Source organism: Coptis chinensis, chromosome 3 (genome assembly GCF_015680905.1).
Source record: "Coptis chinensis isolate HL-2020 chromosome 3, ASM1568090v1, whole genome shotgun sequence".
NCBI lineage: Eukaryota > Viridiplantae > Streptophyta > Magnoliopsida > Ranunculales > Ranunculaceae > Coptis > Coptis chinensis.
The window spans coordinates 100,192,973-100,220,165 of NC_141458.1; the positions used below are offsets into that span (position 1 = coordinate 100,192,973).

Genomic DNA, 27,193 nt, shown 5'->3' on the forward strand with positions numbered 1-27,193 from the left:
TTGGATGTGTTTTCAAAATCCGATCCGATCCGATCCGATCCGATTAATTTATGAATTTTTAACATATTGCGGTCTATTTCATATAGTTACTAAATTAAAACTGTAGATAGTTTATAAACAAATAAAAACCCTTGAGAAGTAGAACATTGTCTCTCTCACAACTTCAATAAATCAATATTGTCATTCTAATACATGTCTCAATTTTTCTCATCTTTCTATTTACTGAATTAATGCATTAACATGAAGAAAAAACTTGATGAATGAACGTGTTAAAAGGTCTAAGTTGTTTACTAAATTAATATATTTCAAAATAATTGCTAAATGAATGTATTAATTGGATAAAAAAAATGGTTATCCTAAAAGAGAATATGATTATATAATTCAAATCTTTGATTTATTTCCGTATTTTGTGGATTTTGAAATTTCTAAAAAAATTCCAATTTTCCGAACTTTCCGAATTCAAAAAAAAAATTGTCATCCGAAAAATAATTAGATCGGATTTGGAAAAGATATTGCCATCCGAAAAAATTAGAAATTTTTCCGAAAACCCTTTATCCGATCCGATCCGATCTAATGTCACCCTTACAAACAATAATATAACATGGTAAAATCGATCATGAGAAAACAAATGTATGAGTGGTTTAGTTTGTTCCAAAACTTCATACGAACAATGTGTATGAAAAAGACTTGATATTTTGTTGTATTGGGCCTTCTTGGTTGGTTGGATAGAATAAGTTCGAACCTTAGACATTGTAAGTACTATTCAAGCTTCTGATTTCCCGTTTGGTGGGTGTTTTGAGATTGATTCAATTCTTTTGCATCAAGCTTTTGTTTTGAGCTTTAACTTTTGACTTGCTATATTTATTTATTTGTTTTATTATTATTATTTCTATGAAGTAGAAATAGATCGATATATTAAACATGGAAAAACATATGTGATATTCTAGTATTCCAAGTGATATATTGCTGAAAGAGATTATTAAAAACTAATTGTGCATGTCTGAGAAGAGGAATGAATAAATGAGTTGTAGGTGGAATTCATGTATGCACAATCACAACCAAGAGATGAATAGTATAAATACCCCTGTGGACTTGCTACATTAATAGTTGATTTGCTTAAGCATATTATTCAAGTGTGCCTGCTACATTGATAATTAATGATCAACTGTTTATATTTAAAACCCCAAAGTCCACTAATATATGTACTGTCCTGCAAACCTACACATAGAGACCTGACCAATCTGCCTCTTTATATCGGCATGCACCCTGCTAATCTGTTGCCTTTGATTACTATTTCGACCAACTGAAAAAATTCATTTTGGTACCTATAAATTTGTATTCTTGGAAGACATGATGGCTTTGAAGGGTGCAAAGTCCTAAAAATCTTCATAGAGATAGAGATGGAATAAGCTCTTCCTACCACTGTAATTATATTAGTGCAAGTAGGTTATAAGAAATTCACGTCTTCAACCATCATGAGTGTACCTAATACATGTTACTTTCCTTAATAATATTCATACAAAGCACACACCGTTGTTTCCACTCAATCATGTTACCTCTTGAGCCATACAATCAGTTGTACTAAATGGACTTAATACTGCAAACCCCAAAAAAGTTAGATCAATTGAATACCTTATCAGATTAATGGTTCAACCTAACTAACATGGTATTAATATAAATAAATAGCTCGACAACAACTGAATGATCCAGCCAAAAAGAGAGAGCATATAAATGTATCAATAGCAATTGATATGTACTCATTCAAGTACAAAGATAAGTAGATTAGTTTTAAGAGAGTGAAAATACAATACTCATTAACTGATCGATCTATCTATGAACCCAATAAAACCATTAGTTTAAAATCAAAGATTGACATACTATGAAGAAAAATCTGCTGCAAGCAAAGTACATTTTCAGCTACATTACTTGCAAAATATGATCTTTTCAAGCAAGGAGCATCAGTATTGGCTTGATCTTCATCTCATTTTTCCGTTTTACTGTTTCTCCCCTGCATCTTTCCTATCCTATTTGAGCCCTTACCCAACTCTTTTCTCTTCCCCATTGGATAGTTGGTCCTTACTATCATCAGCAGTAATTTGTACCTATCCAATTAGACTGCATCACTTCTCTCTTTATAAGCTGAATCATTAGTAAATCAAAGAGATAAAATTCTGCAAAGTTTTTCCTATTACTCAAAGCAGAAACACGAAGAAGCATAAGAAAAGTAGGGACTAACATGTTTACAAAGCATGCATAGTTTTGTAATAAGTAATAAATTCATGATTTTTTTAAACTGAACTACCTTCTAAGCACGGGGACATGAGACAATGAATTTGATGATACATCTAACCACTGTAAAGACGTGTTCTATCTAAGATTTGTTGGCAAGGGACCTGATAGGGAATTGTTCCATAGCTCAAGCACCTCTATCTTGGTTAGTTCACCAAGTGCAGTAGGAATGTGACCTGTTAATTGGTTGGACATAACATTCAAGAGCTGCAAATTCTTCAAGTAGCCTAACTCTGCTGGAATCTTTCCAAATAACTGATTCTCAGAGAAATACAATAGCACTAATGATGAACAGTTTCCGATTTCTCATGGGATATTGCCTTCAAAGTTGTATTGCTTTAGCCTCCCCAGCTTGGCTAGAATCCGGCCACTGAGACTTCCCACCGCCAAGTCGAGATACTGAAGATTGGTGAGATAACCAAACTCAGCTGGAATTTCACCTTCAAATGCATTATATCCTAGAATAATACTTTCTAAAGATTTAAGCTGCCCAAGCTCACTTGATATATAACCAGAGCGATTATTACCTAAAAGACCAAGAAACTTCAAGTTTTGCAGATTCTTATAAGCCAATGGAAATGAACCTTCAAAGAAGCCCCCTCTGAGATCTAGAATTTCAAGCAAGGTAGCATTTGCAAGGTCTTTAGGTAACAGGCCTGAAAAGTTATTACTTGCGCATTGACAATCTTTAGTCCTCGTGCCATTCCAAGACCAACAGGAAAATCACCGATAAAGTTATTCTGGCTGACATCGAAACTCATTAGAAATATATGTGAATGTATATTGATTTCGGTAATGACGATGAGAACCCATTGCAGCATAGATTTAGAACCGTTAGACTGTGTAGCTGCTTGATGTCATCAGTAATGCGGTCACTGAGATTCATGTAGGAAAGATCAAGCTTCTCGACTGCACCATTTGAGTTGCACCAAACTCCAGTCCAATTGCAATGGACTAAATGGTTATCCACTTTATTGTCTGGCAACTTCCAATCTCTAAGGCAATCCATCGGGTCTATAGAGTAGTTGTTTCAGTAAAACAGATTAGCCTGCAGCCGTTACCATGGTCACCTTAAGTTTCAGTTAACTTGTAGTATGCCAATTACACGTTTCCCCCAAGCCTACGTAAACAAAAAAATTCATACTCGAATCTCACCTTATTGATCAACAAGGTTACGTATTGACCCAGAATGCAAATAAAAGTTGCCAAGTATCTCTTCTAATCCCTCAATTAAATAAAGTACCTAAAGATCATCAGGAATTTTTGGCCATTATATTTCCTTATCCCAGCCTTGTTGACGTAGTAGACTCAAAATATTTACATGAGAAGCATAGATTAAATCCTGAATAGCGATAATTAAAATTTACTTAATAAGGTAGTGGCATACAAAAATATATTTCACTTATGCAATCTTTTCTATGGCCTTTAGCCTTAGTCACTAACTTCAAACTTGAAAGGATATCGATCAGACAACTAACCATCAAGTAATTTTACAGTGCAAAAGCCACCATAGTTCCCTCTGTCTACGATGCTTTGTTTCAAAGTTCTATGGCTATTACATCAATGTTCAGCCTGGCATATGTCAATGTGAATTTAATGGGTATGAGTTTGGCATATATCAAAAGTTCTATTGAGCTACAGATAGGTAGCAGGACAAAACTCTATTGATTAGTTAAAAAGAAAAAAAAAATTATCAACTGGAATAATTCCCTTTCCCATTAAACTTCTTGTCGGTATAAACTACAGCAAGCTTGATCTTAACCGAAGTTTTTTTTTTTTTTTTTTTTGAAATAGCCACGATAATGGATAGCAAAAAGACATAAAATATAGCAACTTGATTGTGAAGACTGAAACGAAACTTAAATGAGAAAATACATGCTAATTTTAAAGAACTACATGGAGATGGAGTAGGCATAGGGCTCAACAAATTTGATGGAGTACCTTGGATTTTTTGCGTGCATCTCCTTGCGATTTTGAAACAATTTTTTCCGACCATTGCAACAATTGCACTTCTATTGTACCTAAGACAACATTACATACACTAGCACATATGCACGCCCTCTGGGCGGCAAATTGAATCAGTGCTACACTAGCGGTTCTTCTAAAATTTTGTCTAATAAAAGAACTTCAACTTTGACATACCTAAGCGAAATAGATTCAAAAAGAAAATTGACAAAATTTGCAGAAACAATAAGGAAAGAGAAATGTATGGTGCTAGATAACAAAATTGCAAATTAAGTTATAATGTTGTGTATAATTGCACAAATATATACCAACTTACATGATTGTGTTATGGGGTGCGTTCACCAAACCCATGCACACAAATTTCAAGTGGAAATTGCAATTACAATGTGATGAATTATTGTCAACAATCATCGACATGCTACAGGACGAAACTATATGAAACTTGAAACCATGCACTCACATACTCTAGCTGGTAGTTTGCTTAATACATGTTTAGGACTATATCACATAAGATGGGACTCGAGATATTTGAAACAAAAGTTCAAATTTGGCCTCCATGCCCAGAGTATATCATCCTGCTTTAGTGCAATTGATTGGTGATGCTGAGTGAATTTCCTTATTAACATATTGGATATTCCGGCATTCTACTCTTATATCACCCACTTATAGCTCCAAGAGCTCCACTTCTGCTGCTACGGTTTCTTATAAATCCAGTTGCCTTTCATATATATCCAGTTTCTCATAAAACCCTTTGAGCAATGTTATTCACCATAGCAGCTACAAGTGGAGTTAGAATCAAATGCTAACAATTAAATCACACATGCAAATCAATCAAATGATAGGAAGTACATGAATGCAAATAATTGAAATGGAAAATACCATTTTTTACTAACGTTTTGAGCTTCCTCAAAGGCCTTGTGTGCAACATCCAAAACTAAATGTTTTTTTTTTATTAAAGTAATCCCAAATACGAACATGAGAAAATACTAAAGAAGACACAACATTTTTTTATTTTTCCTTCTCTACATAATCACCAAAAACACCACGTAAAAGTTTGTAGTAGTAATCGAAAGATAGAATGTAACCCAAAGAAAGAATACCCTTTCCTCTCCTAACCCAAGAAGCACTCTAACATTGTCGTTAGAGTTAAGCCCTCTGAGAAGGCTGCAAGACAAACTTTTAAAATCTTGCTAGAAATATTTAAATAATGATCAAATCCATTGATAAACATAACAAATGTAGGGCCAACTCATTACAACGTTTAATTCTAAGCTACTGCACTCAGCTAGATGTAAAGTAATTTAGTAAACGGTTGGTGCCTCGCATAAGTTTCACTTTCACATCCGAGCGATGTAGAAAAAAAGAAACTAAAGTGCAAGAAACCCTTTTAATTATCCAGATAGCATGCTATCTGCCATCTCTAGCAACAATTAGTTGAAGGCGAAGGGGATATACTTCAACAGCGAAAGTCTTTTTAAGTTCACCTTGGGAAATCACTTTTCTAAGTATTGTAGGTCCATTAATAGGTTTCTTTAAATGTTCACAGCTATAATATCATTTGTTGGGCATCGATAAAAAAAAAAAAAAAAAAAAAAAAACCGCAATGAATGACGCAATTAGAGGCACAATAATATTTTACTTTGAGATGAGGTGCTCTTACCCCTTGAGCTATACATGGACAAAACACAAAGAATTACTTTCACTCCATATCACCATCCCGCCCGTCAATTTTTCCTTTACTCTATAGTGACCATCTCTACAACAAACGATAAGAAGAGGTACATCACCGCAGTCTTGGGTGGCAAAACAGATTGATAAGCCCGTTGATGTGAAACGAGGAGAAAAAGTCCGGAATCCATAAGCGCTTGAGGATTGTCGATGTGAAACATGGACTGGACGAAGGCTTGGATTGGTTAGGGAAGAAGCTTGTTGTGAAGGGCTAGGTTCGGACACTAAAAGTGCAGAGCAGTGTTACATTTCTCAAGGTTGGTTATAAAAACATCCCTAAACTTTCAATTGTTCTGCTCTTACTGTTTATTTGTTTGTAACAAACTGTCTATAATAATGGGAATATATATTTCTGCCCCTTATTGTTGCCTATGTTGTGGTGGATTGTGTTAGCCTCAGGAAGGACTAATGGTTATTTTCTTCATTCTGTAATGTGTCCCTTGTCTGTTCTACAGGTTAACGATGGCTCATGCCTTTCAAACATGCAAGTAATGTGATAAATTCGGATGTTTGATGGCTATGATCGTATATATTCAATGCAATCACAACCATTACATCTCCCGAAGTTGTGATTTTGTTTCATTAAATACCTTTATCAATTTTCAAAAAAGAAAGATTCATTGTACTAATTTGATTTGCTTATAATTCTTGGACCTCCATATTTATAATGATTGTGAGAAGTATTCACGATTGCCTTAAATTAGAATGTCTTTGTTATGAGCATTTGAGATGACAATGATGTGTTAGTTTTTAAAGTATACTATTAGGGGAGTAGAGATTTCCAAATTCTTATATCTTCTTATTGTTGCTTTTGGCTTGTTATAATCTTGATGAACACTAACTTCGTTGGTCCAAACATAAACCGCATAAGTTAATCTAGTTTTCTGCATTTTCTATTAATTGTTACCCCATAATCCTTTTCATTTATTACTCTGCCTCCTCTCTTCTCTATTTTACGTCTTTGCATAGCATCTCCTTAAAAATGCTTTCGGTCTTGCTAGGTCGAATCGGCTTCATTTCAAGCGGGTGCATCATCGATATGGGTAGAGGGTGTTGTGCTTATTAGTCAAGGATCGAAGCGAGAAAGTTGAGTTAAATGTTGGGAAAGTCATCACAAGAAGGAAATTTTCTTTTCTTGTCGAAATTTAATTCCCCCGCTCCCCTATCTCGTTTCTACATGTCATGCACATGTTGCCTAAAACCATGTGAAGAAACGGACCATGCATATGCTCATGATTTTAATCTAGTTGATCTATCCAACTCTGTAATAAATGCTTGCAGAGAGGATTTCTCAAGCTTGTAGTGCTCCCAATTTCAAAGTTTTTGACATGACTACAATAATAAAATAATAAAATGTAGGATGAGGTGTCGACAAACTTCTACTCACCCTCTTTACCCTTTAATCTTGTAGGTGGGGAGAAGTGATTCTTCTTTTCCTATTCAAAAGAAAAGAGTGAGCGGATAATTCTGCGAACAAAAGCTCATCTTAGATCCAAGGACAAACACTTTTGGTCGCGGTATGCTTTTGTATCTTGATACATTGGTTTGGTATTTTTGGTATATTCCGGAGGTTGGTTCTTGTTTTTTCTGTTTTGGGAAATAATCTGACCATGTTTTCTCGCTCAAGGTTGTTTCAGTTGCTAGAGTGAGGAATGCTTTAGCATATGCTACCCACAAGTTTTTCCAAGAAAATGGGTTTGTATGGGTTTCAAGCCCAAGTATTATCTTGCTTGAGATTGTGAAGGAGTCAAGAACGATTACGTGTTACTAAACTAATATTGTGTGATCTTTAGCTCTTTTAGTTTTTTTGAAGTTTTAACTGGTTATTGTGTGAAGACTCCCTCATTTGTATGTGGACACTACCATAACGCGCAAGCAAGATTATATCGCCACCTAAAGAATACTATTGTTTTAAAGAATACTACTTGTTTTGTGAAACCCCTTTTTCGAATGTTCTTCTCTTTTTTTTTTTATTTTTCCAATTAGAAACTTTCAATAATCAGGTACGGATAATTTAAACAAAGAGTAGGAGTAAAAAATAGCCAAACCTGACCAATGTGCACTCGAAAGCATCGTAGGTAGTAGGTTCATCTTCCTCCTAAAGCAGTTTTCCTATCTCCGCCTTCTTTAATACATTCTTCACCAATACTCACTATATTTTGCTAGATATGAACCTTTGGCTTAACATATTTCAGTGTTGGGGCCTGATTTTTAAGAAGATAGTAAAGTTAGATCCAATAAATCCACATCTGAATTCACATATTCTTCCTTTTAGCAAGAACTAAATAAAGACACTATTGGTGCACAAAGAAAAGGCCACATAGAAATCCAAAAAGCGAAAAATAAAATAAAACATATAAATAAAATATATGTTTTGATATACGCAAATGGCAATTCATAACTTGGAAGTAAATGCCCAAAATGTATGGAACGTACCAACACCTATCACCAAACTTTGCCAAGTACCTAAAATTTGAAGCCTCCGTGACGAACAACTTTGCAACTCACTTACCAAACAAAAAATTGAAGACAAACAAATGTTAAAGTGCACATCTGGCCCCTCGATTTTTGTGTGGCACGTTTGACAAAGCAATCATTTATTTCCATTACACCTAATTCAACTCTAGTCTACAAATTGCTTCGAATAAAAAAAAAAGTAATCTATATTTTTAGATTGTTCGCAGAATTGGGATCAAACGCTTAATTTTGATTACACTCATATTGCAAACTAAAAATAAAACAATTCTCAATCAAAAGTCAAAAGCATCCCAAAATGGAGGAAAAAGGGAAAAATATGGAATCGAGCAGATACTTTGAGGGCTCGACGATGGGTATAAAACCCCAGCAAGAAATATGGTCATTGGCACCGCATTGTGAGACACTTCTTAAAATATAGTGGTTACGATTTCATCCACAATCCAGGCAAAGTTCTTCGTTTTAGGTTCCGCGAAATTAGCAACAAAACTGACCAGAAGAACATAACATACCCTTTTTTATCGTACTATCATCCATAGCTTTATACTCCATATTTTTCAATGCAAGTTCTACGCAGTAAGCACCCAAGTTCATAGAGTTAGTTGTACCAACAGCACCACAGGGACTTGTAGCTTTTTCACAGCCATGAGGTAAGACAGGTCTGACAACATATCTAACTCTTCCCTATAAGCATTAAAAACTTGAGTCACTCGGCATGAGAATTTATCCAAGCCACAAACAATAACACCAATAAGAGAAAAGTTGACATTTTTAACCGATAGATTGGTCATTTAATGAGCAAGAGGAGTGAAATCAAGATGCAGGGATGCAAAGACATCTTTTTTACACCTAACTACTTTCACCTAAACCAAAGCTTTGACTGTGAATCGTAATAAAATCGCCTTGAGTGATCCATCAAGCTCTAGAACAAACATGACTTGCTTGACCCATGTTTAACAAATTTTCTTGTGTTCTTTATTTGTTGTTAAGAACAATATTTAACTCTTCATCAAGTTCTCGTATACATTCCTAACAAACCAAAACAAACATATAGTCCATATCTACACCTTTCCTAATCGCGAAATCACACTCAATCCAACAACAATATGCACTCTATATCCTCGAAGACAATGGTCACAAAAAAATCAAAAGGGTGCTTAAGAATCTCGTGGGTCAAACATAGACCATGGTTTCCTAAGAAATTTACGTTTCACTTACACCGGGTCTATCAAATGAAACTTTTTCAACTCGGTCACTAATTCTCTACATGGTATAAATGTGTTTGTAAGATGGTACTTGTGCTATGGCATGGGGTGTATGGTTAGAATAAGAATTACATCCTCACAAAGGATCGGGGTTCTCTACTTGAGGTTATACTTAACCATGAGTAGCGGATCAAGGAGTCGTTAGGAAATTTACTTCCAATTGAACTTCGTGGATCGAGTTTACACCAAAATAGTTGTAAACCCCAGTAAGTATGATATAGACCAATTCATTCTTGTGATGAACATGCACGGACTTGAAATTTTTAGATAACTACACGAAACATTCCCATCCAACTTTCAAGAATAGAACCCTAATAAATGATGCTCACAAGTACGAGGGCAACCAAGGAATTCAATGAAAGATCGGAACCTTAAGAACATCCCCTTCTTAACTATCTTGATTGGTAATATCTTGTCATTTACTAAGCGGCGTTTTTGCTCTAAAACTGCTTTGACCAATTTGCACAAAAAAACTATTATTATATTAGCACAAAGGCTAATTAAAAAAAAAATCAATGCTTATTTGCTCTCATACTTTCTTATGTCGAGATAAGTATTTCTTTGCCTTTTGGGCCTTAAAAGACCAACTTAAACTTTAGTGACTCAAATCAACGACAAATTGAAACGAAATATTGAGAACCCCAACATTCCATGTCTCAAAATGTGGACCACTATTCTATTTTTTTTTTTTTAAAAACAACGACAACAACAACAACAACAACAATGATAATATTCCCTACAACAAATGCGCTTCACAAAGTATAAGGAAAATTCAGGTCAAAGAGCAAGAACAAACCGAGGCCAACAAATATACTAAGTGAGGAAATCTTGTTAATGCCAACTATCAGCTTCACACTACTAATGAATGTCAGTTTGTGATTTTGCTAAACTCCCATACACAGTTCCTGCCAAGAAGACCGAAAACAAAGAAAAATTAAGAAGATAAGCTGTAGTAATGATCTGTTTGTTTGTGTAATTAGTTTCCATAGAAGGTAAAACAGACCTTGCTTACCTGATAATTGTCCATTAAAAAACACGGCTGCCAATATAATCCATTTCAACCTCCTACGATGAACGTACAGTAGGATTTGGAATCAAACATTTAATAGAAATCGTGCTTAGTGGAACAGCGACTAAATCTTAAGGGAGCCATATGATCAGTCTCAAACATCATAAACTCTATGCTTTTGAACATCCGATTATCTATGATAACACAATCTTCTAACTCACTTGTATTACTATGAAAGTGGTTTCGTTTCCCCGTGCAAGAGAATCCCATCAAAGAATGCACTCAATGTCTCTAGTTTGAAAGAGCGGAAGGAGAATATTACCATAATAAGAAGAAGAAAAACCAAAATATTACCGCATAAAAACGTATGACCTGCTGACAACACCGTGAGTGCATGATACTGTTCATTCTTCAAGAAGGCTGCATTTGGATTTATCTTAACGCTGAATATTGAGAGAAAAGAATCAATATAAAAAAAAAACAGCTACATAAGGTAACAAATCAGGTTCAACCTTGCAGATGTATATATCTTTCTCTCTTTTCTTCTTCTTCTTCTTATTCAAATGTTTACTTCTTTCTTTGTGTTTTTTTTGACATGTGAAGTTATCGGATAAGAGGAAAGTATCGGTAAGAAGTTGGAAAGGAGAAGTGAGGGTTGACATTCGTGAGTTTTATGAAATCAAGTAATCAAATAGAGGACAAATATATTACCTTTTGAAACCGAATTTTTTTTGTTCACAGATACTTTCGTGATGAGAGAGACAATCAGGTATGTTTTGTTTTTTGTTTTTGTGGCTTTCAGTTTAATGGAGAGCAAATTATGGAGATTTGGGAAAGAGAAGAAGAAAAGAGCCGGTTGGTTTCTTGAATTTAATTTCGGAATAAAAGGTATTTATTTGGCAATTACTGAAGGGTAAGCCGCGAACAATTGAATAAGGGCGTATAGTTGATTTCCAACCTGAATTTACACATACATCCTTAAGTGACTATGTAATCTTAAGGGTATAGAAGGTATTAAAATTTAAAATGACAAAATAGTCCTTCTTAAAGGCATTGAATAATTGATTTTAATATTTTATCAAGGGTATTTGATGGTAGAAAAAAGTTGGTTCAATTTAAATGTCCATGTTAATTATGGTATACTCTACTAATTGAGATTTGTTGAGAAACGTATCTATACCACCTTGAAAAAGAAGGAAAATATGCAAATAATCATATGTAGGTTTAATCACTTCCATCCACCAAAAGTTGTTAATGTCACTAAATTTCACATTATTCATTTGCCTACATCAAGTGTTCCTTAAATTATGAAATAACATATACATGTCAACAAAATTTTCTTCTACAACTATGAAGCCCGCTATCATGACAGTCATAAAAATGTTTTTTTCTTCGCAATTTCTAGAGATTCAAAAAGCAAACATAAGATGAAGGCAATTTTACAACCGGAAAAAAATTGCTTACCCTTAGATTTTTTGTTGTCTGCTAGCACGACGTTGTAACCATTAATCTTCGTTGCATGTAAGGATTCTTCTGATCCTTCCTGTTGCAAGTGCCATCAATAGCTGTTGTATATAGCTCCAAATACTTGGGCATAGTTGTGTGTTATAAACTCAAAGGCATGCATCATCCATAAGACCACTTCACAGGCTTGATCGACATTTCTCAACACTCATGTTAGCCTACACGTGTCTATATGAAATATTTAAAGTTAGTTCCATCTGATCATCTGAAACCCATTCAGGTTTCTCATGTCACCAACGTCACTCAAAATTCGGACTTGAACTGGTTTTTAAGTGGCGTCAACATGGACACGGCCTATACCCATGTGAGATATGGATTATAGACTACAAAAGCAAGGTCAGAACTTAGTATGTTGTTGGATTTAGGAATTTGTATTGGATGGACATGATGACATTAAGTACAGTATCTGACAAAATGAAATTTGAGTCTACATCTAATTCTTTTAAACATCTACTACAACAATAATGTCAATTTTCTATGCATAAATAAACTGAAATCAATTTAAAGTATGATACCAAATAAAGAATGCACTACTTACAATTGAGTCCATGAACAATGCCGACAGCAAAAAGTAAGATTGAACAATTGATTCTCGACAAATCCATTTCTCTAGAAAATTAGTCTGTCAAACAAAACAATAGGAACCAACAATTATAACTTGAGTTATGAATAACTAAGTAATTAAACTAAAAAATATTAAGAATAGAAATAATGAAATATTTTGTCTTTTGCTAACAAAAAAGAAAAGGAAAAGAAAATGTTACATGATTTCATGTAGTCATCAAATCTTCAAACACACCAAAAAAAAATGAGTTTGCCCGTGGAATCATTTGATAACACCACATTTGCAGATTGAATCATTGTTAAATAAGATTGATGGCCATTTTGAAAATAATTAAAAAACTAACCTACAAAAAATTTATAAAATACATCTTAGCTAGAGAGTAATGACTTATTCTCGTCCCAAAATCACTTGAGAAACTAAACTATGTTGCATCAGGGTTCTCAATCTTAGTAAGGAATGGAGCTATATGATCACACCATAGCTTGCAGTTCTTGGCCATGGAAGAACTTTTGCTTGCAGAGATGTCTGCAGCAAAGTTTGCCTCCCTACAGGTGTTCGTGATGACGATGATAGCATCAATTGTTCTCTTTTTGTCCCAAAGAGCCCTAGATTTCCAATAGACCTTGTCAGTGTGGAATGCTATGGTAGCTGCTCTAGAGTTGGTCTCAATCCCAAGATGTTTCCACCCTTGTTGCAATGCTACTTACGACTACATATAAAAGTGTACATGCCATGCGAATCTAAGGGAATTATTGGATTAATTTATTTGTAGTGATTAGATCAGAAAGAATTACATATGATTGGTACAGGTACTACGGAGTACGGTGTTAGGTAGTTGGAAATATCATGTCATGAAAATGGAAGGGGGTTAGGGTGATATAACAATTTTCCCTTGACAATATGGTTTAGTCCATGACCATTGAGGTCCAATCACTCCTACACTGATAAACTTGTATAATCAACTAAGGATAAGGAAGAGATAAAATCAGACAAAGACAATTGTATCTTTTATTTCTAGTCATTGACTAACATAAATGACTACTTCACCTTTAGTTGTCCTAACCAAAATCCTTGAGATGCCTTGGAGTTTACTTGTGGATCAGTTTCCAAAGAAGATTTAAAAGTTCAATCTTCATGTATTCATTCATTTTAGCAATGGTAATCTCTTCATGGTAGAGTATATACAAAGGCATATATATAGAGATAAACACTAAGAGACCACTTACATTGGATTTGAGCATATAGAAGCCATTTTATGTTGGTCAAAATGATCTGGACCGTCCTTTGTTATAATTTTGTTTTGTAGCACTCAAAAAATTCTCCTTTAGTTTAAGCTGGGCAGAATCAGGAAGTATAACAGGTCTAAATGATAAAGAGCGTTTGCAGATTGGCATAAACAGCATGCACGAAACATTTGGATGCACCTATAAAAAACAAATTAAAGAAACTTATACATCTTTCTTCGACTATCATTGCTCTAAAGTTGGTATGCAAACTGTTGTTGTTCTAAGTTTCTACAACACTATCACCAAGATGCACTGTAGGAGGCCGACCTTGTTTATTTCATGGGGTAAACTTTCAAACCAAAGACTTGCTCCAAAAAAAAAGACCCAACCCTAAAGGTTCCTAAGCTACTAATTCTTATAAGAGCATTTGTCAAACCATTTAATAACCAATCACGCTCATAACGCAAAATATGTAATCCTAAAAGTTTGAACACAACTTTGATTTCTCAAACAATCAGGATGATTCTTATCAGAACAATGAACATATTTATCCAATAAAATCAAATGCAAAAGAAAAAGAAAATAAAAAGTTGGTTGCCAGGGAACACTGTAATTATTTATTGGCTTAATTTCTTTAACAGAGATCCCTCGGAGGAGAAAACTTTAACAACAATGCAATCAAATGCAAACACCAATGGGAACACTAACCTAATTTCTAGTGAATCATCAATAGAACAATATAGGAAAGTTGAAGTTAAATACCAACTTTTTTTTTTGGTCAAGAGGGAAACACTAACCTGCAAAACAAATTAAATGGGTAAGTGAAAGCAACATGTTATTGATGCGTATTATGAAGAAAAATCAAACAAAAATATACAAAACATAATTAAATTAGGGGGGGGGGAATCAATCTCGAGAGAGATGAATAGTGTTTATGAAAGAGTGTGTTGAGGTTTTGGGGTTTTCTTAGTTTTAATTTCAAGGAAATATTTTAATTTCGTAAGACTGTTTTAGCAGTTTTTTCCTCGTGATTTTTCGTAATTAGTCTGGACACGTGGACACTCTAGAAACGCTTCCTCAATTGAGGAGGGGAGAGCTATAACATAATTGAAACAAAAGGTATCCACCAATTACCAAAAACTACGGTGACTAAAGTCGAACCCCATCAATTAAAATCCAAAGTGAATTAGACATCAGTTAAGAAATTAGCCATAAAGTAAAGTAGTAGTATGTAAATATGCACCCAATGTAGTTACTAAATACCGTCATTCACATAACCTACTTCAGTTCATTAAACAAGGTGCAGGGGAGATAGAACACTTGCATAAACTTTAGAATATGAACAACTAGCAGAGACCTTAAGTTGTGTGAATCAAGGCCCAAAATATCGATATCGATCAATATATCGGTGTACCCAAAAACCGATATATATCGGATATATCAGATATATCCATTTTTTTCGTGACCAGCCAAAACTATCTAAAATATCGGAAATATTGAAAATATCCGATATATCGGAAATATCGGAGGAAATAATAACAACATTTATTTATCAAGAAAACCATAAAAAAATATTGACAAATAATTAACCACAATGTCATAATCTAATGTACTCAAAGTCTCAAATTACAAAATAAGATAAATAAGTTACATCAAGTCATCAATACATAAACGAGGGACGTGGCTGGTCAACTTCCATACCCGATTCTTGAATCCTAACTGCTTCACAATACCCTACCCAAGTGTATATACAGAGTTATACCCAATCGGCCGAAAATTGTCGAACATGCCACTCATATTTTTGTGTTGGAAATTCTAACATGATTCCAATTCGAGGAGTGTTGGTATAACTATACATTGGGCGCAATGCAATAAATCTAGGTATAGTTCCAACAGGTTCATAACTTGGATAGAGTTCTCCATATGTTGGTTCAGGTTGTGGTGCGCCATAAGGTTGTTGATCAGCCCCCATCCAATATCCATATGAAGAACCATATGACGCACTACTTGCGGTACGACCGATTATGCCACTAGAATAATCGTTATCTCTTGATTGGTTGTATCCCCAGCCACTACCATATACACTCTCATTGTCATGGTCATGTGTCCCTGAACTCATACTCATTGCTTCAAAATTAGAAGAAACTGAATCAATATCAACATCATTTCGTATAATGTGTCCTCGTTGTCTTCTTTGACCAACACTTCCACGCCCTGGCTCATACATTCTTTGGGAATTGTCATTAAGAACTCCTCTACGACTATTGTTTTAAGGTGCAACCTCATATACTTGTGGGTCCAATGGAGTTTCCTCATCAGTTGAGTCATGCAATTGAACGTTAAAATTACCTCCACCACCACCACCACCATTGTTGTCACCATCACCACCACCACTATCATCATCATCAAGATCGGGTTTCTTACGTCTCGTCATCACTAGAGATGCTCTCGGATAAATTATCTTGTGTTTGGAGAGGTGTGTCAAATTCGGGGCCCAAACCCCGAAACTAGGCACGCAGCAATCATCTTCTTCTTATTACTCATCGACCATATCTTCAACATCCGGGTCGCCTACCCGATTCGTGATCCAACACAGCGCTAAAAGATTTTTATCAATAACCCAAATACCAATAGATCAACTTGTTCACTATCCATAAATACTTGGGTGAGGTCAATAATTTGATCATTATCGTATTTTTTGACGCGTCTTTGCTTCAAACGCAAGTTGTAGTGGACCTTCACCAACATCATCAATTTTGGCGCGCCAATATGGTTCCTAAGTTTCGTGTGAATTAGGCCGAATGTGCTCCAATTGCGCTCACACCCAGATGATGAAGCTGTTTGAGAAAGGATTTTAATCGCCAACTCTTTTACCTCTTTTGTATCACCACCATACAACTCCCACCATTCAGCTGCATTATTTAAACAAAAATAACACATATTAATTATCTATAGACAATGCATTTGAGTGATTGAGATTTGAGAGTATGAAAAAGTTAGTTCATTTACCAAGGTGTGAAATTGCTATTCCAGCCTGCGCTGCAGGTGTACCAAATTCCCCAAGATGATCCCGAAACGACATCATCTAATAGACCAAAGTGTTAGTGACCCAACATAAATGTAAAATTCAAATTCTAACTTGAGAACATCAATATTCTTATTTTTACCTGATGCAATGCTTTTTCTTGTTTGCTACCATCACTAAATAACACTTTTGCTACTTTTATAACTGCTTTTTTGTGGGGATCGGAGAATCCGAGCTTCAATGTGTATTGGTACTCTGGGTTCAGATACATTGCTAGTAGAAATAAACATAACTTTTAGGAATATTTGAAATAGAAATAATTTAATTAACTCAAACTAAATCAAGTAAACTCACCAAATTGTGTAGTAGCGCATGCGATGAATTGTTTTGTCCATCTTTTGTCGATAATATCAAGGACCCAACCACATCCAGGGATTTTAGAGATCTTCTCCCTCGTTATTTCAAAGGCTTGCTGTACATATGACATTGTTGGCTTCTTGTCACCATCCAACAACCTTTAGGCATATGTACAAAGGTTCAAGAATTTGTACAATATAGTTAACATCATTCCAGAAATGCTCTTGAGCGACTTGCTCCACAACCATCATACCCTCTATAGACTTAGCCGATGGGGTGTCGAGATATCTTTGATCCACGAACATCTGCCTAAGCGATATCTTTTTCTGCTGGAGACTTTTGAGAGACAAGTAGTTTGTGGCGAATCTAGTTTCTGCAGATCTAACTATTTCGCCACCACATGTCTCCCTCATTAATGCTAAGACCACGGATGCATTGTAAATGAACTTTGTAATTGAATGAGCTTTGTCGATACACCCCGCCACCAGATGATACTTGGCAATATCTTTTAACATCAAGTCTATGCAATGACAAGCACCACGGTGTCCAAAATAAATTATATCCCGGTGTCTTCATCGACAATTTTCCAAATTTTGTGTAGCGGAACCTTGATCAGTTACTATCTGTACCTATCTCATCAACAACTTCTTTAATTAACTTAAATATGGTTTTGTGATTTTTCGGCTCAATGCTGATATCGAAAGACTTCTTGAAAATTGTTTCCCGTCCAATGATAGACCCATAAAGTTAACGAAGGATATCTTTATTGTCCCAGACCAACCATCACACATGATGGTGCATCTATAAGTTGGATACTTCTCTACCACTTCCATTTCGAATTTGTCGATATCATTATTTTCCATCTTTAAATATTTTCCCAGTACCTCTTCAGCAGTTGGTCCTTTCACTCCAGTAGGACATTTCGTGATGAAATCAATAGTTGGTTGGTAGTATGGATTGTTTGTTGTTAATGCATGTGGAGGTACTCGGCAAAAAATTGAACCATGAATTGATCCGCCTACCCAACTTCTGCCTCCATGTCTTCATTTTACCCATATCTTTGACACTTAGGTTGGTCGTGTCCCCCTGCCTAATAGTGTATGGATCAATTGTTTCTTGTCTCATGGTTTTGGACTTCCGCAAAACCCATGAATCCCTTCCCTTTGTTACTTGATCCAGCCACTTCGACACAAAAAAGTAGTGATGCGAAAATTTCTTGCATGTTCTCCTTCCCTTTCTAGTGTCTTTCTTCCTATCGGGTCATTCTGAGTTTCTTCGTGCATGTTGCATACCCTGAAACTCCTCACCCCTCCCTTCGTATGCTCTTGCTTCTTCTTCTACATCAGAATCACTGGAATCATCGTCCAAATGAGCGCACATTGTCTCCTCGACTCGAGTTTCACGCTGCCTTTTTTTAAGTGTTTTATTTGTGTCATCCTGTAGTAGGTCTCGCATTGCAATTCTTACTTGTCCGGGGACTTGCGTACACCTTGCCACTTGGTTACCAACCCCAGATAAGTGCTGTTTTAGGCGACTGACCCCACCACTATGAAATTCTAGTTGGCAGTAATTGCATTTAAACTTCCCCTTGTTGTTATCCAACGGTACGCTATGAGACCAACCAATATCTGGTTTCCTAACCATTTTCTCTTTAGACAAATATGTAACTTCTGAAACAATTTTTCGAAACACGTTGAAATGTCAGACGTGACAAATATAACTAATTAATCAAAATGATCGAGCTATGCATATAACAACATAAAAGTCCAACATTCTCAATTTATCATTCATTTTTCTCAACGTAGGTTTATTCATTTTCTCAATGTAGATCAATTTAGTTCTTATGAATTTATGAGATTTCTTTTATTTTAACATAATAGCTACCTTCATTTATAGATAACATAATAGCTACATTAATTTTTGTAGAAACTAATTAAATTTTCTTTGTGATCCTATCATATGCCCCCATCAAAATGATCCCTTATGAGGCCTAGTAGACTAGTACTACCTTAACTGTTGAGTCAATACCCATACCACGACAGTTTATTGCCAGCAACATTGGAATATAGACTCCTCAACTATGCACAGAATACCAATACCAACAATCGATGAAAGAAATTGTTTTGATCTGCCGTAACTTTGGACATATACTACCACCTTAGGTAGGCACCGCCATCAAACTGATAACAAAAAGGATTGGAAATAGAAAAGGTAGAGAAAGATTCAATATTTATCACTACTTAACCCAACCCGCCCTCAGTCGGCATATATTTATCTAACCAATCGCCTAGACCTCTTCACTGTTTCACCGCCGATGTCATCTTTACTGCCAGATTAACCCTTGTAACCTCAATCGAATCTCAATCAAAACCACTACAAAACACTTGTCCAAAAGGTAGAAAGATAACCAAGACGAACAATACCCATAAAAAACACTGATCAAATCTATTCCGATAAAAGCAATCAACACTAATCACTAGGTAGCTAGCTAAGCACAACAAAAGGAAAGAAGAAGCTTTAATTCAAGGCCGAAAATTTCGGACGACAAATTGATGTCGCTGAAATATTTCGTTTTTTAAGCAATCCAAAATCGAAAGATTCAATATTTCGCAGCCGAATATTTAAGCCTTTTTAGCCTGATATATATCGGTAAAACCGAAATATATCATTATTTCGACGATATAATCGATATTTTCGACTTATTCGACATATATCTTTTAACTTTGTTGACTTTGACCGATGTTTGACTGATTTTTTATTATTTTTTCTGATATATTGATATTTCTGATATATTTTGTTTTTTGAAGTGTCTGAAATATCGTCCGATTTCTAAATATTAGGCCTTGGAATCATGGTAATTTACATTTTTAGTTGTAAGGTGCATTTTGGTCACACATGTCCTACCATTTGGAAAAGCAATTTGGCCCATCCGCCCATGCCAATAGTGAGACCCTATGACCTTATCTTATGTCCAATCCGTTCTTTTCTCTTATGTCCCATATCAAGTCCACTTTTTGTTCTTTTAGTTTTTTTTTTGTCAGAATTATAAAGTCATGGAAATTCACGAAAGGTTTTTCATCCCTCTACATAAGTAATTAAGTACATAGTATTATCCAAATGTAGGAAACGGTTTGGACTTGAGGGCCTGCTTTGGGCGGTGCTTTGAAGTTTGAAAGGTGTTGGTGCTAACTTTTCATAGAACAATATTTTATTTTTAGGTACAAGCCTACGGGATGCTAATAGTCTAATACAATAAAACGTTGATGACGACAGTGTTTTTAAGTATAAACTAAATGAGTGTATAAACTAAATCAGTGTTTCTTCATCAGTTCATCCTCAAAATTCAACCGACATCTCTCATCAAATAACACACTGATCATGAAGAACACGTTAGTACTATTATTCCAACACATTTTCTGTTTCGTTTACTCACTTCATCATGGGCTCCTTTTATTTATTTGTTAACGAATTATAATGTGGTAGGTCTAATGTCTAGAAGAAAGAAAATAATCTTACTTAAATCAAGCATGAATAATGAAATTTGTAGATATATCATATTAAAGTTATAAACAACTCACCCAGCACTCTCAAGTTCATATTGAGTACCATTAACAACAGTACCAACATTAACAATTTGTACATCACCATATAAATTATAAAGTAATCTCATGATCAAAGTTATTGAAAGCTCATTTGAGTACAGAAAATGAAAATGAGTACCTGGATACAGAAAATGCTGCTATATTTTTTCCCCGTGGGTTATTGAAACTTGAAAGCTCATTTGAGTAGTAGACTTTGGTTTATGTTGGTGATGAGTTGGTGGGAAGGTTGAAGAGTCAGGAGAGATGTTTTTTTTTGTGAAGTGTTTTTTTTGTAGATGTTTTTTTTTTTAGGAGAGTTGGTGTGAATTGTGAAGGTTAGCGTGAATCCCGTGTTTTTTTTGCTGACAAAGTGAAAATGGAATGGACTAAAAGTTTAAAAGAGATGCTAAAACAAAAACTTTTGTTTTTCACTTTATTCCAAACTGTAACCGAGATGCTAAAGCAAAAACTTTTTTTTTTCATTTTATTCCAAACTTTGTAACCAGCGCCCACCCTTTGTTCCAAACACTCTAATCTCACTGATATATATCGGACATATCATATATTTCGCCGATATATATCGGATATATCGAAATTTTCATATTAAAAAATGGTCAAAAAGACAAACGATATATATCATAAATATCAAATATATCGATTATATTGGCGATATAAACTTTTATATCGGAAATTCCGATATATATCGGAAAAAAAAAGTACTATATTCAGTGGATATATGTCAAAAATATCGATATCGGTGTACCAAAATACCGATATATATCGGGATATATCGTCGATATTTTGGTCCATGGTGTGAATAACATATCACAGAAAAGTGTTAGACTTAGCAAGAAAGAATTCCAAGAGACCATCTTTCAAGGTACATAAATTACCTGGAAGTTAATGAATCAATTGGATCCCAAACATCCCGATCCTCGTCCCTCAAACAGTTAGAAGCAATAGATGAATGTCTATAGAATTTTGCATATTATCCGTCAAACAAAATAATATATTATATAAAAATCAGCGGGAAAAGTTGAATGATGGGAACATACAAATATAATCTAATTTGTACATAGATTTTAGCGAATCCAATCAACACCATTCTAATCACATAAATCTAATGAAAAAAAATGAAGATTAGATAGATAAATTGCTTTGAAGAGAAAATGAAAAGTACAAACACCATACCTGATTGAGAAGTATTAAAGGTTCATAAAGCAGGGTGTTGAAGTCTCGAAGGGATTGTCGATGGACTGCCAAGGTAAATAGTGACTTTTGTAGATAGAGAATCCATTTAGATGGACCTTTCCATTTTTCTCTCCTATGATAGGCAAAGGAAACTTTAATCAGCAAGTAGAAGTTAATACCTTCTGCACATTAGCAGATTCCAATAACGTGTACTCCATACAACGCCAAATTGCAAACTTTGATTTAAACAAAAAATCAATGAATGAACAGTTAGTGAGTGTATATACCTTTTATTTTTAACTATGGAATATAAGCATATCAAGAAATAAAATATGTTTACCTTTGAAGAAAGCGTGAAGAAGATGCAAGATGAGGTTCGATTTTCTCATTGGCTCCACCACAGAGTAGTTTGACTTTGCTGAAAGAAACCCGAATCTGAGAAGCGAGTTAAAGCGAATTAAATTGATGCTTGGGGTTCGCGGAGAGAGAGAAAAGAGACGTATTTTAAACCCAAAAGATAGCTTCGGTGCGGTTTAGTGTTTTGTTCGCCCCGTGAAACTATGAAAGTTTTATTTCCACTTTATCTCCTGATTTCTCGTAATCCCCCTATAACGTGGACACCCTCATATCTCTCCAAAAGGACCGCTTTATTTCTCAATTGATTTTCTTAGGTTCTTAAGGCAAAGGCTTAAGTCTGTAATATTTGACCGAATTCAAAATATATGCTATAGAACACAAAAAGTTTCTCAAAGAAAGTTGCAATTGATTTGAACTTGACTACATTTCAACAAATAACTAGTATTAACACACTTCAATAGAGAATGAGAATGAAAAATGTTCAACAGAGAAGGAGAATCTAAAGAATTGTTTCACCAAGTACGACGGGCCTTATCCAAGGGATTAGTTTTGTAGTGACACTCGAGTCCGCAAAATCGGGATTGTTGGAGTCCCAAATGTCCACATTTAGCTACAAAGTTCAAAATGGAAATCTGGTTCACTAACTAACCATAAAAATAGGAAGAACCAAAGATTGAGTTATTGTAGCTTGAACCAAAGATTGAGTTATATATTGTTCCCCAACATGGAACTTGAATCAGACTACTTCTAGGCACAACATGACGCATTTGAATTGGAAAGCAACACTGAAAGGATTAAGATGACTTATGAGCACTTGATAAGCATGCTAATGTGCCCATGGTGCAATAATCGACTTTCAAAAAGACTTGGTGAAGTGTGTTGCTCAGATGTCATATTGTGAGATTAACAAATAAATTTCATACTTTTGATCGAAGCCCAAAAGTTAAATTCCAAATGAATAGCTAAAGAAAGACAATATTCCCCTGAATTTGAGAACACTAATAGATGGATATGCACCACGGTATCTTCTCCCACAAAACCTGTTTCCATGTATCGTATTCCTATCTAATCTATCAATTATCATTATTTGTAGAAGAGGTATCATTTATCAAAGAGTCTAAGACAACAAATGATATACTAACATGTGTGAGTGATAATTGCCCTATTACATAGATATGCACCACACAATATTCCCCTGAATTTGAGAACACTAATAGATGGATATGCACCACGGTATCTTCTCCCACAAAACATAATGCCTAGAATATAATAGATGGATTGCATGTCTAGAATTTTCATGCCGTGGGTGTTCAACTTATTTGTTTCTGAATCTAAGATTGAACCCATTGAAAATAGCAGTCCCTTTTCCTGCTCTCTGAGAGTGTCCACGTCACCAAAAGGATTATGAAAAAAGTGGAGAGAAAAATGGGATTTTACGTAGACCATTTTCATTTTTTTTTTCCCTATCTTATAACACTAATAGATGGATATGCACCACGATATCTTCTCCCACAAAACATAATGCCGAGAATATAATAGATGGATTGCATGTCTAGAATTCTCATGTCATGGGTGTTCAGCTTATTTGTTTTTGAATCTGAGATTGAACCCATTGAAATTATTATTACCCCTATTTAAATAAATATAATTCTACCACAAACTTAATAATTCCTCCAACATAGTGAAAAAGATAAACACAATTCAATGTTTTGTAAAGAAATTTTTCATACCTGAACCCTAAATCCAAGATGCACCAGCACAACAATAAGAGTGGTAGAGCAACGAAGAACATGAATATCCATTCATAAATACCTTGTGAAATTCTAGGGTGTCTCCCTGGGATTTCCAAAGCTCAACCATAAACAACGACGGAGCAACCTCAAAAATCTGGGCAAACAAATAATTTTCAAGAAGTATTAGTATATGTAAATGGAATACAACAATGAGACTTCTAGATGCACAATTTCTCTAACTAAGTAGTACATTGACTCAATCAAAGCCGAATCCACCAAGGACTTATGATTTGAAGAGATATACCTCTGTTGCAATAGATAAATGGTCTTTCCGTCCAGTTTTCTCCACTTGCAGTTTCATCTGAAGGTAACAAACAAAACTGCTTTTAACAGAAATAGAAGAGGAACACCCTATAGATAATAATCATCAATACAACTGAGCCCACCATACATGAAAACACAGTTCTGTGGCGGAATACATGCAACTGAAGGTAAAAGAAAGAAACAACTACACTAATCTCATCTTGTCTCCTTACCTCAACAACATTGGATGCCAAAATGATTCAATAACAGTGTGCATTAATTTTTATAATACTTTTATGCAAATCATTGGGCTTTCATCTTCTTGCTCTTTAAACGATCCGAAACTTACGTCTTGTGTTGATCAACAATGAATAGAGTTTTGATTGAGGTGGGAAATCAATTAGCGCATAGTTTGGATTTGAGATAAACGAAAATCATACTTCAGCAACAATGACAAAGCTTGCTTAAGCTAAGGCCAAATTCAAACCTACTGGGTGGAGCGGAAAAAAAAACTTCAAAATAAATACAAACTTTGAAGTACATTAATTAAAGTACAGTAGAGTTGAAACGGTGACACCAAATTACTTTTAGCTTATTTTAATGCTAAAAATTGAGAAAACTGCACTGATATAATTGAGAGAGAGAGAGGGATTTAAGGTTTGAAGCACACCTTTTGACATAATCCTTTAGTAGCTTTGAGAGGAAGTGGAGTGACTTTCCTAGTAGTTCGAAGAGTTTGGTGCTCTGTCATGGCTTCTGACTGCTGTTGATTATGATGAAGAGAAGTAACTGAACGTATTGGGTTTTGCGATTGAGAGATGAGTCTATAATCTTACAAATTTCAGAAGAGAACGATTCTCCCAATTTCGAATGGTCGTTACTAAATCATGTAAGATTACAGTTACAACTTTATTTCGCCATACCTCTTTTTGTCTCGATCATCTCTTCGTATCTCTACGTCATCTGGAAAATCCTCAACTTCCCTTAATTGTTGACAGTGTGAATGCCCTGGCGAATACTCTTCCATATGGGATTTCTCCTTAGGAATGTTTCGACCACCCGCTATTGGTGAATGCATGATTCTCTTATGAGGAGATTCAGCTCCTCTGTCTCGCATTAGCCCTAAAACATTTGATAATATGCAGAAGTTTCAAAGTTTCAAATGATGATCAAAGTTCGAAGCAATAAAGGAAGGACAGAAGCACCAAAGTATCTAACCTGGAGTAGCGAGTTTCATCCTGTTTAGCTACCTCAAGACCATCATTAAGCGCAACCAAGTTTCCTCTTTCCCTCACAGGACTTTCCATGTCAGCGTAAATTACCCGCTCCTTCTTATTCCTAATAGGACCCTCGGACAAACTGAAAGTCCTTCAAAATAACAGAAATAAGCATACAACTTACAGGAAAGGACTGAAACAGTCTTATAAAAAAAAAGTATAAATGTGAAGATGCAGACCTCTTATTTTTACGGGGACTTGATCCTCCTGTGTGCAATGAAGACCCCGATTGACTTGGAGAACTTTCACGGGTGGGTGATGAACCAGACCGTTAAGTGATCTCTCGGTTCCCGCTGGGGTGACCTCAAAGATGTTGGTGGTTGCCTTTTTGGGTTTTTGAGTGCTAGGAATTTTTTTTAGGGTCGGCGGAAGAGAAAAGAAGAAAGGTTTTGGTTTTTTAAATCGTCCGGGTGTTTTTTGCTGGTATAGGTTTCTATTTTGAGCAAGTTTCTCGGGCAGTTTTTTTCTCCCCATTTCTGTAATCCCCTGTCGACGTGGACACTCTCACACCCCTTAAAAGGGACTGCTATTATATATACTAGCTATTTGGCCCGGCCTATGGCCGGACTTGCTACATAGATAGCTAATGACTCAAAAGTCTAAAGTCTACTTGAATAAATAATATATGTATATTGATAGCTAATGATTCATTGCATATTTTATTTGAAGGGTTTATATTTTTCTAATTTTTTTTTAAAGAGTTTTGGCGAAGAGTTTTATTTCTAGGTTTACAAACTCCCTTTCAGTAGCGAGTAGTCTATTTACAATAGAGTACGATAAGTAATCTTGATAGTTTTAGACTTCTAGTCTGAAGACGCAAGAGGAAAAATTGTAGGACTTTGCTTATACATGGCAAAAACATGATCCTTGAGCACTGACTTGGTCTCACCCAGTTTCCTAGCACATAGCATAAACAATGTGTAAAAAATAAAATTTCCAAGAACAGTATTGATAGTTCAAAATTTTGTAGGAGTACGTTTAATGTTGTGTAGTAGAAAAAGAGACAGTATAGTGATATTCTAATCCCAACTCGATATGTTAATCTATAGTCGATACCAAAGAAAGTGAAGAATACTTAAGTAAATTTTAATTCCAAATTAAACGTAAATTGGAGATTAGAATTTTGTTGGCTGGGCCTGCTACATTGATAGCTAACAATTCAATAGTCGAAAGTCTACTTGAATATCTAATATATGTACAAAAAAGGTAAAGATCACTACTTTATTATTATTTTCTTCGCCCATTTGAGTTGAATCGATCTTCTTCACACTATGTTGTTGTTGTTGATGATGATGGTTTGGAAAAGAAGAAGAATGAGAAGAT

General features: G+C 35.1%; 1 protein-coding gene and 2 long non-coding RNA genes across 42 annotated transcripts; all 3 read right to left on the reverse strand.

Moving 5' to 3' along the window:
- Positions 1-1,702: 1,702 nt before the first annotated feature.
- Positions 1,703-26,388, reverse strand: LOC147512123 (uncharacterized). Of its 38 annotated transcripts, none has more exons than XR_015214731.1 (15): positions 26,050-26,383; positions 25,812-25,952; positions 25,517-25,715; positions 25,264-25,417; positions 24,595-24,651; positions 24,370-24,444; positions 22,541-22,635; positions 22,201-22,333; positions 22,065-22,129; positions 21,903-21,980; positions 12,794-12,877; positions 12,196-12,423; positions 11,086-11,174; positions 10,735-10,787; positions 10,520-10,627 (listed from the first exon to the last, which is right to left on the reverse strand). XR_015214731.1 is itself a non-coding variant. In XM_086595073.1 (13 exons), the coding sequence occupies exons 2-12, from the start codon at positions 25,828-25,830 to the stop codon at positions 10,780-10,782; spliced, it is 969 nt and encodes a 322-aa protein (XP_086451199.1). In that variant the 5' UTR covers positions 25,831-25,952; positions 26,050-26,384; the 3' UTR covers positions 10,520-10,627; positions 10,735-10,779. The 38 variants fall into 38 exon arrangements, 14 of the variants coding, with proteins under 14 accessions (XP_086451194.1, XP_086451193.1, XP_086451197.1 ...); XR_015214730.1 differs by having other exon boundaries at positions 12,196-12,578; XR_015214733.1 differs by lacking the exon at positions 12,794-12,877 and having other exon boundaries at positions 12,196-12,413.
- LOC147512124 (uncharacterized) lies at positions 4,485-10,181 on the reverse strand. 3 transcript variants are annotated; one of them, XR_015214741.1, is made up of 5 exons: positions 10,093-10,181; positions 8,970-9,141; positions 8,031-8,186; positions 5,915-6,010; positions 4,485-5,031 (listed from the first exon to the last, which is right to left on the reverse strand). It is a non-coding gene; the product is annotated as an uncharacterized LOC147512124 (long non-coding RNA). The 3 variants fall into 3 exon arrangements; XR_015214740.1 differs by lacking the exon at positions 5,915-6,010; XR_015214739.1 differs by lacking the exons at positions 4,485-5,031; positions 5,915-6,010 and having other exon boundaries at positions 7,738-8,186.
- On the reverse strand, positions 16,748-17,421 carry LOC147512125 (uncharacterized). The gene is made up of 3 exons (XR_015217142.1): positions 17,214-17,421; positions 17,056-17,131; positions 16,748-16,958 (listed from the first exon to the last, which is right to left on the reverse strand). It is a non-coding gene; the product is annotated as an uncharacterized LOC147512125 (long non-coding RNA).
- Positions 26,389-27,193: the final 805 nt, after the last annotated feature.

Coding starts and splice junctions, on each gene's coding strand:
- LOC147512123 (XM_086595068.1), bottom strand. Junction 24,652..25,263: donor CTAAAGGATTATGTCAAAAG/GTGTGCTTCAAA, acceptor TGTTACCTTCAG/ATGAAACTGCAAGTGGAGAA. Junction 24,445..24,594: donor ATTTATCTATTGCAACAGAG/GTATATCTCTTC, acceptor TTGTTTGCCCAG/ATTTTTGAGGTTGCTCCGTC.